Consider the following 12,674-nt stretch of genomic DNA (forward strand, 5'->3'; position numbering starts at 1 on the left):
ATCAGGTGACCGTGTATCACCGGACGCGTCGCGACTTCCCTCCCACTCAAAACCCTAATCCTAGGAGCAGCTCTCTCTGCTCGCTCACAATGTCCGTCAAAATCGCGGCGCTCTGCAGCGTCCTCGTTGCGTCCCTCGCGGCCGCTAAGCTCGAGATTCCACCGCAGTTCAAGCAGCCGCCAAGCGCAGAGGTAGACGATGTCGATCCGTATGTCATATTGATCTCTTTCTGTCGCATTCTTGTCTGGATTACAATGCTGGCGACCGTATTCACTCAGGCAGCGATGTGGCTGCCAACGACTCTGCGCCCAACTGATGTTTAGTCGCCCAGCCCCAGTCGTAGCGACTCTAAACGAGGGCGACGGGTTTCACGGCCATCTGATGGTCCACTTTAGCCCTGGACGATGCTTTTACACATGGACAGTCGGCTTGCCTGGCAGCGTGTGTGTGACAAAGGGTCGTCATGATTAAATGACAGACGCTCAGCTGTTGGCCGCTCCAGCTTTCCGAATAACCAAGGCGACTGGTCGATGTCCGGCACCTCGCGGATATACTCTACAGCTTGATGTTATACTTTTCTTCAGGCTACACATTTCACATATCCCATTGTGCTGCATTCGTGCAGAATTATCCATGACTGTCAACGTTGCGCTCCCACAGCACATCTCATCGCGACTGACCGATCAATTGCTAGACTCATTGGAAATGGCGGCGACACGCCAAACGGTTCTGGCGGCATGATTCCCAGCACTGCGCCTCCGTTTGCCATGACACGCTGGGTTGCGCAGACCACGGAGAACTACGTCTCCGTCCTGCCCTACAACCACACCTACACGACCATCCACGGCTTCCAAGGCACCCACCAACCCGCCATCTGGATGGGCGAGAGCGGCCAGGTCGTCGTCACGCCCGGTGTCGGCACGGTGCAGAGTGCGTTCGACGACCGCGGCCTGGATATCGTCTATGACGATGATGGGCGCCGCGAGGCCGTTAGCGTGAGCTACTATGCAGTGGACATGGAAGCACCTGCATCGGAAGGCGGCGGTATCATCTCAGCGGAGATGAGTGCGAGTGAGTGGCTTCTACACATTTCGCCTCGCATGCTCACACGCGACACCTATCCCTAGCCTCTCGCGTCGGCCATCTCCGCTTCACATTCACCAACACGTCCACCGCACCGTGGGTGCTCGTCGAGGCGACGCGCGCCAGCACCCTCGGGTCGCCCGCCTCGCCTAACGGCACCTGGCTCACCTTCCCCGCAGGCTCCGTCTCCGTCTCACCAGACTCCCGCGAGATCTGCGGGCACAATCCCGAGCGGCAGGACGAGATCCTCGGCCCGAACCCCGCGCCGGGCTGGGCAGGCTACTTCTGTGCGCGCTTCTCCGCGCCGCTCGCCAGCTGGGGCGTCCGCCAGGGCAGCGCCGACGCACCGGGCGTTCAGAGCGGCGCGGGCACGGAGCTGGCCGCGTACGCGGTGTTCCCCGCGGGCACGGAGAGCGTGGACGTGCGTGTCGGCGTGAGCTTCATCAGCACAGAGCAGGCGCGCGCGTCCATCGACGCAGAGGTGCCGGACGGGACGCCGCTGGAGGAGACCGCGCGCGTGACGCGTGCGGCGTGGGTAGACAAGCTGGGGCGCGTGCAGATCGAGGGCGCGAGCGCGGAGGAGCGCGTGTCGTTCTACACGGGGTTCTTCCACACGCTGCAGGTGCGTCTTCGGTGTGCAGAGGGTCCAAGTGTGCGGGGTTGAAGCGGTACGCGCGCAGTATCCGTACGAGCAGGACGAGGGCGGGCAGTACTATTCGGGGTACGACAACGCGGTGCATGAGGGCAGCTCATATACAGGCTACTCGAACTGGGACACCTTCCGCGCGGAGTGGCCGTGGCTGATCTTGATTGCGCCGGAGCGCATCCCGGGGATGGTGCGCAGCATGCTGCAGGACTACGTGGAGGTGCGTCCGCTTTTGATATGGAATAGGCGGCGGCGCTGACCCGTGCGACACGATGGGTGTCAATGTGTAGGGCGGCTGGCTGCCGATGTGGAAGAATATCGTCGGTGCGGTGTCTCTTCCCGGCATACACTCCTCCAACTGATTGATGGCACAGAGACAAACATCATGGTATCCCCGCCAAATGCTCCACCCGGCTGTCCTGCTCGAGGCTGATGGCGTGGTAGATCTCGACGCATGCGGACTCGCTCATCGCAGAAGCCGTTATCAAGAACATCACCGGATTCGACCTCGAGACGGCGTATGCGGCGGTGTACAAGGATGCGACCGTACCGCCCTTCGAAGACTGGATTATCTCGTATGTCGTTCACCTAAGCTGTAGCCGCGCGGCATCAACTCTGACGCATTAACGTGCTCACAGGTACTACGACCGTGAGGAGGTCAGATACACTATGCAGAAGTATTCCAGCTCGCGCACACTGACAGCGGTGTGTACAGGGCGTGGGCTACGAGGTCCGCGCAGGCCTCTCGTCGGTGTACGAAGAGCATGGCTGGGTTGCGAATGACATCCACTCCGAAGCTGCGTCGCGGACCCTCGACTTCGCCTGTACGCCCCTGCGCTCCATTTGGTCCGTCTCCTCCATCTTCTAATCATCTCGATCCGCAGACGACGACTACGCTGTGTCCGTGCTGGCGGCGTACCTCGGGCACGATGAAGACGCGGCCTTCTTCCGCAACCGCGCGGACACGGCGCCATTCACCATCTTCAACAACGCCACGGGCTTTATGGAAGCGCGCAACGCGAACGGCTCGTGGGCGGGCCAGGATGAGGGCTGGACGGAGGGCGACATGTGGGCGTACACGTTCGATGTCATCCAGGACATCCCGGGCCTGATCGCGCACCGGGGTGGGAACGCCTCCTTCGTGCAGTTCCTGGACGAGCACTTCGATGGCGGTCAGTAAATTTTCACTTTCCGATGGCGGTGGGTGTCGGGGGACTGACGCTTTCCCCCTAAGGACACAACGACCAGACCAACGAGGTGGGTATTTTAAGACCGTCTGCACCCGTCAGGAACTTACGTGTACGCGTGTTACGTCCAGCCATCCCACCACATTCCGTACCTTTACGCGCTCGCCGGGGCCGCCTCCAAGGGCCAGGAACGCATCCGCCAAATTGCTGCTGCGAACTATAACGCCACGATTGACGGCCTGTCAGGTGTACGTTATTCATAATCACGGGACGGGTACACAGAGCTGCGTCTCATCTCGGGATTTTAGAACGATGACTGCGGGCAGATGAGCGCGTGGTACATATTCAGTGCCTTGGGCTTTTACCCCGTCGACCCTGTATCCGCCACATACGTGATTGGCACGTACGTGATGCGCCGTGATTTCGGTGACAACTGGTGGCTCACGTCTGTTCGCAGGCCATTCTACGACAAAATCACAATCGACCTACCGGGCGTGGCCCAGCCTCTGGTCATCACCTCAAATGGAGCGCCAACGATGCCATACGTGAAGAGTGTGACGGTAAACGGCGAGTCCTTCGACGCTCCCATCATCACGCACGAGCAGATCGCGTCGGGCGGCGAGATTATCTTTGAGATGGCCGCTGAGCCGCAGGAATGGGCGTCGGCCACCCTGGTAAGTCATACTCCTATTGACTATACAAGTTTGATTCACGGGACGGGGATTGATCTTGAGATATAGGCAGGGAAAGGCAATACGGCAAATCAGCATTTAGACACCACTCAACATGACGAGCTGTGAACGCAAAACTACGCCGTCATCTGACCAAAACTAAGCGCAATTTGCGGTATCGAGCTTTACACTTCTTGAGGACGACTTGTACAATAGCATCTGCAAAGTGGTCTCCTGCTATGCATCCTAGCAAGGCTGCGTGTGACCCGTTCTTACAGCACCATACATTCATATAACACACATACAGGCCAATCCATGACACGCATTGTACACTCCACTACGACGTAATCTACAAGGGTCTGAATGGCTGCCGTCCTCATTCTGCGAGAACACGTCTCAAGCGGCCTCGGGACGATGCTCTGTTCCGCGACTAGCCCTCCAAGTTTCTGGACCCTGACATTTCCAAACGTTAAGCACTATTCATCAGTCGCAAAAGTATATCCTACCTTCTGATTCTTAATCCTCTGATATTTGATGCGTCTAGCGAACCATTGACTTGCGGTTTGACCAGAGCGATAGATACCGGTGTCTGGAGCCTCAGATACGGCCTCAGCAATCATAAGACTCTCGTTCGTGAGCGCTTCCAGTACGACTGAATTGCCAGGCCGAGTGAAGAATACGAGTGACCATCTCTCAAACTTGCGTTGCTCTCCAGGCGGCGGCCTAGAACAAACGCGATAGACATGTCACGTATTGCGTCATTCGCATGATTGAGCCACTCACACGACCCGGTGCAAGTTGGAGCGAAGGATACCACCGCTGAAGATGGCCATTGCATCGCCAAGATTGCAGACAGCGTGACCAGGTATCGGCTGCATACAGTGTCAGGCGGCCCGTGATAGATAACGACATTGTCCTACCTTGATGTACTGCCATTCCTCAGTGCCAGGCACCATGACCTGCAGACCACCCAAGCGGTTGTGCAAGAATGACTGGGAGTCGCTGTCAACAGTCGCATATGCATGCCAGAAAAAAGACGAACGGACCAAAGAGCCGAAGTCGGTATGGGCACCGAGAGCTGCCTTCGTCTCAGCGGCAGGGTCGGTCGGAGGAGGGTTTTTGATACATCGAGCCTCGGACCCGCTGTTTTCCTCGCGTGCGTGCACCTTTAACAACGTGCCTTTCGGCAGACCGAGCATATCATTGAAGATGGCCAACAGCGTGTTGTTCACTTCGAGGGATTTCTGAACAAATGTCTTGATGGTGTTCTCCATGCGGGCGTTGACGGTGGACGGATAGGTGCGGTGAACAGTACTCGGCCAGGCTAAGGCATCGTCCTTCGAGATGTTGATGAATTCGACGGTATCCAGGTTTCCCTTCTCGTCAGTCGCATTCGCTCCAGCTGCTTTATATCTGAGATTCGAGTTGAGATACACTGGGAACGGACGGCTTGCACTCCTACCCAAATGACATGCCCTCATCGCCTTGTTCGAACTTCATTTTTTCATCGAGTGGGAGCGCCATCGTTTCAGCACCCATATCAAACATTGCCTTGACCTCTTCATCTGCTCCATGGTTCTTCAAACTTCAAGGCGGTCAATGTCGACAGGCTCGGGCAATACACAGTTTGCAGACTTACTACCAGAAACCCAGCTCGGTCGCCGCTTTCCAGAGCTTTGCAATCTCTGCCTCGTCGCCAGCCTTCAGGAGAGAGTAATCGGCGACCAACAGAGGGTGGGTGGGAACATTGTCCGGGAATGGGGGTGACGTCGTGAGACCCGGCATGATGATTCGTCTGTGATCTAAAGCAAGGACAAGTGAATTCTGCGGTCGAGCAAGGAACGCACTGAGAGAGAGGTCATATATGTTTTTAGGACCCAGTAATGTAATGAGACATGACTGGAGTCCGAAGGGTGCTTCTGTCTAGGCTGCCTGGGGAGTTCTCACCGTGTTGGTGCCGATCACCCATGCTCATCAAGCCTGAACCCGTGCCGAGTCGGTAACGTACGGCCAAACCGCGTACAGTGTGGGTTGAGATGTCGTTGGCTAACGTAGTTGGAAATATCGTCCCTGCGTGAGAAGCGGAGCGATGAGCCAGGAAACCGTGAACACCGTGGCGGACACTGGGGTGTCATGCGCATTATGGGGTCCGGCCATAGCACCTCTCCATAGATCCGCGCTTCCCGAAGCATGCATCACGAGGGAGCAACATGGGTTACTTGCCTATCCTTCTATCACAGTTTGCCGAAACTTCCCAGTACATATGCCTGAGTGAGTCGCTTAGTCTGGTCGTCCGGTGTTACTCACCTGGGGGTAGGGCGATGGGAAGACGTGAATGTTCGAGATTTGCTGACCTCAGGTTGACCGAAGTAGGGTGCGGTTAAGATTCCTCAACTAATCCAGCCAGGTGACCGTAAGGAACACAATTCACGAAAGTAGATGGCTGTGGAGGCCAAGACAATGGAAATCACCGGAAACCTCAAGGCAGTATGAACGTTATCGCCACCCGAAGTCTTCGGAGGTAGCGTCTATCACGAGAGGGTTTATGAGCGAGGCAATGGGAATATACGATGGATACACACTTTGAGTGGGTGTAGTATATTCGGCCGAGAGCACCTTTGGCGATCACTGCGACGACGAACGCGATCTCGACAACACACGCCAGAAGTTATTGGAGTCCATGCCATAAAACACAAGATTACAACGTGCAGGAGTATACAATGCGCAAAGATGCCGGATATGCGAAGACAGAGAAGATAAAGAAGGAGGAACCGGACTGACGGAAGGCAAGCCGTGCCTGCTGAAATCGGCAACATCACATTCAAATCTAAGTTCTTCAGAACGTGACCCATGTGTACACGAGCGCCAATGCTCAGTGAAAGCCCGGCGGGCTGTAGTGGAACTGGAAACCGCCCTGCTGGAAGAACTGTTGGAAGTGCTGCGCACCCCCGGCGCCACCTGAGAATGGGCTGCCTCCCTGACCTGCCATCGGGTCGTTCGGGTCGTCGCCATTGTCGAACCGTTGGCGCAGTTCTGATGAGGGCATCGGTCAGACGGCCATGTCCCCGTGCGCCAGCCAAGCACTGACCTGGGTTGTTGAGCACCTCATAAGCCTCATTGACGGCAGCCATCTTCGCCTCGCTGCCACCCTTGTCCGGGTGCGCCTTTCTTGCAGCGTTACGGCTGTAGCGCCAGTCAGCGACTATCGGGCATACATCATCAAGAGCGCTCACTAAGCCTTCTTGATTGTCGCAGTATCGGCGTCGCGTGGCACGTCTAAAACCTTGTAATAGTCTTTCTGCTTCGACTGCTTCAGCAGACGCTGCGCCTTCTGCAGCTTCTGGTGTATCTGAGCACACTATTAGTCGAGTGCACACCCGGACATACATACCGCACTCACCTCGCGACTGCTCCGCCCACTCGCCTCAAACGCGCGCTCGAGCACCCGTACCGCCTCCTCCCACTCCTCCTTCGCCAACAACGCCTCCCCGCGTCCGAGAAGACCATCCGCGTCGTCCTGCATGCCCTCCATCCCGAGTAGCGCCTCACACCAGCGCTCACCCTTCTTCGGATCGCCTAAGCGTGTATGTGCGCGACACAGCGCACGCAGGAGCACCGCTCGCCGCGGGGACGTGCGCTTCGCTGACGGAGTCGGGACAACGGCGGGGAGCCCAAGTGCCCCACGCTTCGTGTGTGCCTCGAGCGCGACGTCGAAGGACGAGAGTACGCCGTCCTTACCGCCCTCGGCGGGCGATGCGAGTAGTTTGACGATGGCGCGCCAATCCTCCGCTGCAAGATGCTTCTCGAGCGCCTTGAAGGACTTATCGAGGGACTTGACGAGACGGTGGGCGGGGAGACATTCGGAAGAGTCAGGGTCGTAGTGGAGGCACTGCTTGAGCGTGTTGAGGGCGGTAGACTGCTCGCCGAGGTTGTAGGGGCCGAGAAAGTAGGAAAGGCGGAAGATCTTCATGAGCAATGCCGTAGACGGGGTAATCAGATGTGTAAGCCGCCTTCAAAACCCATGAGACCAAACTCTGACTAAAATTCGAAGCAGAACACTCACGTCAGGTCACCGACTGCACTCTCAATGTTACCAGCGGCAATAGCGCAATCCGCGCGCTGTTGTCTCAGCTCCGCCGAATGTGATGCAGTCTTCAATGCTGTCAATGCCGCCTCCTCGCATGCGGTCCACAACTTCGCACGCATCGTCTGAGAGACCTTCTTCGCAGCAAGTTCACCCTCGCTGATGGAATACAAGACTTCTTGCGCGTCCTGGTCCTTGACATTCGACGTGTAGCGCTTGATCGCGTCGCGTGCCTCTGTGAAGCGACCCTCCTTGGCGAGGATACGCGCTTTCATGAGGTACGCCTTGTCGAACGAGCCTGATGTGAACTCGAGCACCTTGTCAAAATCGGACAGTGCAGCTGGATGCCTGCTGAGCGAGTAGTATGCTGTCGCGCGCTTGTAGTAGAGCAGGTAATCAACGGGAGACTGTTCTGTATGATTAGCATCAGTACAATGTTTAGGGGAGCATGGATAGTCGTGGAATTCCGGCTGACACAAGAACAGTTAATATGCCTCGGGCTTTCACAGACCAAGTATACAGCTCCTCTTAGAGTCCGATTGAGGCTAAAACCTGAACTCAAGGCCGCAAAAAGTACTGCGCCAGTAGCGGTCGGTACAGCTTTTCAAGAAAGGTGCTGCGTCCTGGATGGGGCATACAGAACGGGCAACAAGGAGTATAGTTGTAGCACCACTTGAGAGGGCTAAGGAATAGACCATGAAACTGCACACAACGTCACAGTATTGACAGCTACCGCGCAAGCATCCAAACGGAGAGATGCCGTCAATACTGCTCCGTTATATTCCACCAAAGCGTAATTAGACAAAATACCACAATGCTTACCTATTGCTTCAGAATAGATCTTCACAGCATCGTTATACTGCCCCGCAGAGAGCAGCACGTCTGCTCGCTGAATGAGGGGCATAAGTCCGGGTGGATATAGCGACCCAGCGTTTGGGTCAGCATTGGCACCGTATATGAGAGCTGCGAGAAGGCAAGGAACGAGGAGGGTCAATCGGAGTATCATGGTGACTTCGTGCTGGCGATGCAGGTTATGGTCGCAATTCCGCCAGAGTTGTGTGGACCCGGTTACAAAGTTAAAGCACGCAGAAAGCAACCAAAATGTATAGGAAAGCAGGAGGGTGAGGGGCCGAATGCAATCCCAGTTGCGGGACCTGAGTGAGATGCGAGTCCGAGTTCGAACAATGATGGGGGTCCCGTGATCACCACTTACGGTAATGCCACGTTGTCCATTTCCCTTAGGCTTTCGACTTTGAATATCGACCTCAAATTTGTTCATGCGCTACCCTCGAGCTCTTTGAAGTGTCTGCAGTACACTCTATTCAATCCCTTTGTTCGAGAACAGCGCACTCCCTGAAGGCCTGACTTCTAACATATGAAAATCTATCACTCGCCATGATCATCTACTATTCCGTTGGTAACTTGAGTATCTGTAACATACTTGGGAAACTAGCTCTGAAAAATGTCCTCAAATGCACAACTCTGTCGAGTGACATGGCGACTCTCTACCCTGTGCGATAGAACCTGGCTATGGTTTGTTCGATTAAATAAGAACCACGGCCATCTGCCCGTGGACGAAATGGAATTAGGGACGTCATACTCCTTGACGTGCACCTAGTTTATTTATGAGATCCCGCTTTCTCAGAGCACTCATTGGTGAGCATTCTAGAAATTTTGCATCGGCTGCGTTATCGTTGCTGCTGAGATGGAGGTTAATCACTGCTGACTGCTATCGGTACTCATATAGACACGGGGACGTGCGTTTGCTTGACAGCGAAGCCACCATGACTACCTCCGATGATTCTCATGCATAAGCACTGCATGCTGATTGCCATAGGCATGATAGTAAATCGTCGTCTAGGCCCTCTCTCTTTGTCCAGATATAAATCCCATACCCACCAGAGGTCACGAGGACCTGAGAACGGTGCTTCGTCCACACCGGCGGGAATACTGAGGCTAGGATGACATACCAGCATCAGTCCCTTCAGTTTGTATATCATGTCCAGCACATATATGCCAGAGCCTCGCCCCTTGTGCTCTACATATTGAACATCCGTTATGACAGCGCCAGCTATCTGCCTCAACCCACCCTTCCGTGCCGAGCACATCGGCTCGCTCAAGCGACCAGAAATATTGCTACGTACGCGCAAGGCCTACAGCGAGGGGCGATGCACGCTCTCGACGCTGCGTGCGGCTGAGGATGCCGCGATACAGACTGCGATACAGATGCAGCGGGACGTGGGAATCAAGGGCATCACGGATGGCGAATTCCGGAGGTGAGGCGATATGCTCCACTGACCAATACATCGTGCACGGTTCAAGAGAGGAGGGGATGTAGGACCAATGTTAACGGGAAGAATGCAGGCATATATTCTTCGAGGGCGTGTTCGACCAACTAGAGGGCATGAAGTATATACCCAAAGGTACGTCCTACGTGCTTCAATAACTGCATCAAATGATTTAAACACGGTCGAGCAGTTCCGCTCGAGTGGTTCATGGTAAGGACCATTGCGCATCACAGCATCGCTCAGCTGATGTGTATATTACTATAGGACTACGTACCAGACGTGCCGGCGTTCAAGGAAAGCAAGACGACTGGCGTGCCTTCCTACGTCTGCGACGTAGGCTTTCAGCTGTCCTTTCACTTTACCAACCTGACACGCGAGGGTTAATAGGCAAAGATCAGGCGCGTAAAACCGTTCTACATCTCGCAATTCGAAGACTTGAAGAGGCTCACACGGTCCGACGTGCGTGCGCCCTGTCGCTTCCATTCTTTCCTCATGCTAGCGTGCTTTTTCAGGAGCACAAGAATCTAAAGATCACTATGTGCGCGCCCGAGTGGTTTCACCTGCGGCATGGCCCGTACTCCTACGATACGTCTGTGTACCAAAACGATGGTGCGTAGCGGTGAGGTAACTACCTCGGAACGAGGGCGGTCATTTACATTTACGGGATGTCTACATTTAGAGGAATACTTCGCAGACATCATCAGGGCGTACAGAGAAGAGATCGCAGACCTGTACGCTGCTGGCTGCAGTATGTCTTGCCTATCTCCTCCCATCGCGCCCTGTATCTCCTACTCACATAGCCTGCCTACATATTACAGGAAATATCCAGATTGACGCGCCCCTGCTCGCATTCTTCTGCGACCAGAAGATGCTGCAGGGCATGGAGGAACGCGGAATAGACCATGTCGCGCTTTTCGACCTATATTGTCGGGTGTATGACACATGCCTCAAGGACCACCCCGCGGACATGACGCTCGGGATACACCTGTGCCGCGGGAACTTCAAGGTGCGCCAGCTCAAATACGCATATCTTGCGTAGTGATTGCTGATGGATTACTTAGGGCGGCAGACATTGGAGTGAGGGGGGCTACGACCGCATCGCGATCAAGCTCTTCCGCGAGATCGCCGCGACGACGTACTACGTGAGTCGGCGCTCCAATGGCCTGTCTCATAGTTAGCTGCCACTAATGCTCATCGACCGGATGCAGCTGGAATATGACACGGAGCGCGCCGGGACGTTTGAGCCCCTGCGCTGGCTGCCGAGGAACAAGTCTGTCGTCCTCGGCCTCGTCTCGAGCAAATTCCCCAAGGCAAGGCATTGACATGCCCTCCTCGCACTATATCTTGTAGGATAGCTGACAATATACCTAGATGGAAGACAAAGAAGAGTTGATTGCCCGCGTACACCGAGCAGCAGAGATCATTGCAAATGGCGAGGAGCCGCGCTCTCTGGAAGAAGCGTTGAATCAGTACGTTGGACTTTCGTTTAGTTGTGAGGCCGCACATGCGCCCGTCTGACTGACTATACGTAGGATATGCATCAGCCCTCAGTGCGGCTTCGCATCGCATGCCGAAGGAAACCCCGTCACGGAGGAGGACGTCGTGCGCAAGCTAGCTCTCGTCGTAGAGACTGCGAAAGCCGTATGGCCCGATGCGTGAGGTCTGAGGCTCAAGACAGGAAGCATACACAATGGAGGTCGTTTTGCGGGTTGTTAGTATGAAGAATCGTTGATGTACATGCTGTCGCCCCCTTCCTTAATCATAGACTCTTGTGTATTTTGTCTCGGAAACTTGTGTTAAGTATGCATTGTGTGGAGTGCACGGTTAGAATTTTTGAACTTGTTCTTGCAACGCATCGTTAGAAGTTTACCGAAAGGAACGAGCGAGTGGCCTTCATCAACGAAGTATCTGAGATCCGATGGCGGCATTTGCCGTACGCAGTACGTACTAATAGGGTGTGTCGTCCTTGTGACTTCCAAGTGGACGAATAGCGGCGTTGTCTGCGACCACTGGCTACATGAACATTGTCATCACGTCGTCCACAGAGCAGTCGCTGAAACCTGCAAAGAGTCGCTGCTCAGATACAGAAAAGAGTAGTTATCCTAAGACGACCACGGTGCATTTCGATGCCGCGCAAGTAATACCCGCGCGAGACCACTGTTGTTGTGTCCACTCCTTAGTCTTGGGAGTACAGGCTTTACTTATTCACAAGAGGACATGGCCACGGACTTCTGGGCAAGCTCACACTTGTCAGACATCCCTTCTGTCGTGTCAACACTGGCGCTAACCATCATCCATTGTAATTTGTTAGCAAGAGGTGGATATTCGACAGAGCAACGTTCAGGCAGGCCCGTGCAGACGACCTTCGCTATGTCGACGATCCAGAACACCTTGACTTTCTTGCCATCTTCTTCGCTAATCGTGAGCATCCTTTGCTGTTTCGTCTTTGCGTTGCTCTCATCTCCGTCCTTCTCAGTGATATCCAAGCTCGGCAAGAAGCTGCAGCTCAGACAGCGAGTGATTGCGACCGCTACTGTGTTCTTCCGCCGCTTCTACATCAAGAACTCCTACTGTGAGACAGACCCCTTCATCGTCATCGCTGCCTGCTGCTATGTCGCAGCCAAGGCAGAAGAGCTCCCTGTCCACATCAAGAACGTCGTCTCAGAGGCTCGTCAGATATTTGGCAGTAAGCACGGCATCCGCGTACAGCTCGCT

General features: G+C 55.0%; 5 protein-coding genes across 5 annotated transcripts in view; 3 read left to right on the forward strand and 2 right to left on the reverse strand.

Annotated features, from left to right (window-relative positions):
* Positions 1–695: 695 nt before the first annotated feature.
* On the forward strand, positions 696–3,955 carry POSPLADRAFT_1183194 (glycoside hydrolase family 92 protein). Its single transcript, XM_024488983.1, has 13 exons — positions 696–1,071; positions 1,128–1,705; positions 1,764–1,949; positions 2,020–2,058; positions 2,174–2,304; positions 2,368–2,386; positions 2,445–2,553; positions 2,614–2,901; positions 2,964–2,986; positions 3,048–3,164; positions 3,225–3,319; positions 3,374–3,590; positions 3,657–3,955. Exons 1-13 carry the CDS (start codon positions 738–740, stop codon positions 3,714–3,716), a joined length of 2,196 nt encoding a protein of 731 aa, XP_024337460.1. The 5' UTR covers positions 696–737; the 3' UTR covers positions 3,717–3,955.
* Positions 3,956–3,983: 28 nt separating this feature from the next.
* Positions 3,984–5,372, reverse strand: POSPLADRAFT_1148133 (hypothetical protein; the record flags this gene model as incomplete). Its single annotated transcript, XM_024486141.1, has 7 exons — positions 3,984–4,040; positions 4,094–4,310; positions 4,371–4,459; positions 4,508–4,579; positions 4,634–5,000; positions 5,050–5,172; positions 5,227–5,372. The coding sequence occupies 7 exons, from the start codon at positions 5,370–5,372 to the stop codon at positions 3,984–3,986; spliced, it is 1,071 nt and encodes a 356-aa protein (XP_024337461.1).
* An 882-nt stretch (positions 5,373–6,254) lies between these two features.
* On the reverse strand, positions 6,255–8,677 carry POSPLADRAFT_1070782 (hypothetical protein; the record flags this gene model as incomplete). The annotated part of the gene is made up of 7 exons (XM_024482410.1): positions 6,255–6,620; positions 6,676–6,770; positions 6,821–6,936; positions 6,988–7,163; positions 7,194–7,597; positions 7,651–8,083; positions 8,494–8,677. 7 exons carry the CDS (start codon positions 8,675–8,677, stop codon positions 6,460–6,462), a joined length of 1,569 nt encoding a protein of 522 aa, XP_024337462.1. The 3' UTR covers positions 6,255–6,459.
* A 1,052-nt stretch (positions 8,678–9,729) lies between these two features.
* Positions 9,730–11,618, forward strand: POSPLADRAFT_1048053 (hypothetical protein; the record flags this gene model as incomplete). The annotated part of the gene is made up of 11 exons (XM_024479425.1): positions 9,730–9,947; positions 10,036–10,094; positions 10,237–10,292; positions 10,347–10,418; positions 10,472–10,568; positions 10,639–10,707; positions 10,778–10,965; positions 11,021–11,101; positions 11,168–11,248; positions 11,331–11,428; positions 11,492–11,618. 11 exons carry the CDS (start codon positions 9,730–9,732, stop codon positions 11,616–11,618), a joined length of 1,146 nt encoding a protein of 381 aa, XP_024337463.1.
* A 558-nt stretch (positions 11,619–12,176) lies between these two features.
* POSPLADRAFT_1147401 (hypothetical protein) overlaps positions 12,177–12,674 on the forward strand; it is a gene marked incomplete at both ends in the record, with an annotated part of 1,964 nt that continues 1,466 nt past the window's right edge. Inside the window, 3 exons of the mRNA XM_024486059.1 lie at positions 12,177–12,265; positions 12,292–12,380; positions 12,436–12,645. Of these exons, the coding sequence (XP_024337464.1) occupies positions 12,177–12,265; positions 12,292–12,380; positions 12,436–12,645 (388 nt within the window). The remainder of the gene's footprint in view (positions 12,266–12,291; positions 12,381–12,435; positions 12,646–12,674) is intronic.

This window comes from Postia placenta, assembly GCF_002117355.1.
Source record: "Postia placenta MAD-698-R-SB12 unplaced genomic scaffold POSPLAscaffold_10, whole genome shotgun sequence".
Classification (NCBI taxonomy): Eukaryota; Fungi; Basidiomycota; class Agaricomycetes; order Polyporales; family Adustoporiaceae; genus Rhodonia; species Rhodonia placenta.

Excerpts from the sequence above, each read along its gene's own strand:
- POSPLADRAFT_1183194 (XM_024488983.1), top strand. The coding sequence starts at position 738 with ATGATTCCCAGCACTGCGCCTCCGTTTGCCATGACACGCTGGGTTGCG. Across the intron at positions 3,320-3,373 it reads GCCACATACGTGATTGGCAC|GCCATTCTACGACAAAATCA; the intron begins GTACGTGATGCG and ends GTCTGTTCGCAG. Across the intron at positions 3,591-3,656 it reads AATGGGCGTCGGCCACCCTG|GCAGGGAAAGGCAATACGGC; the intron begins GTAAGTCATACT and ends CTTGAGATATAG.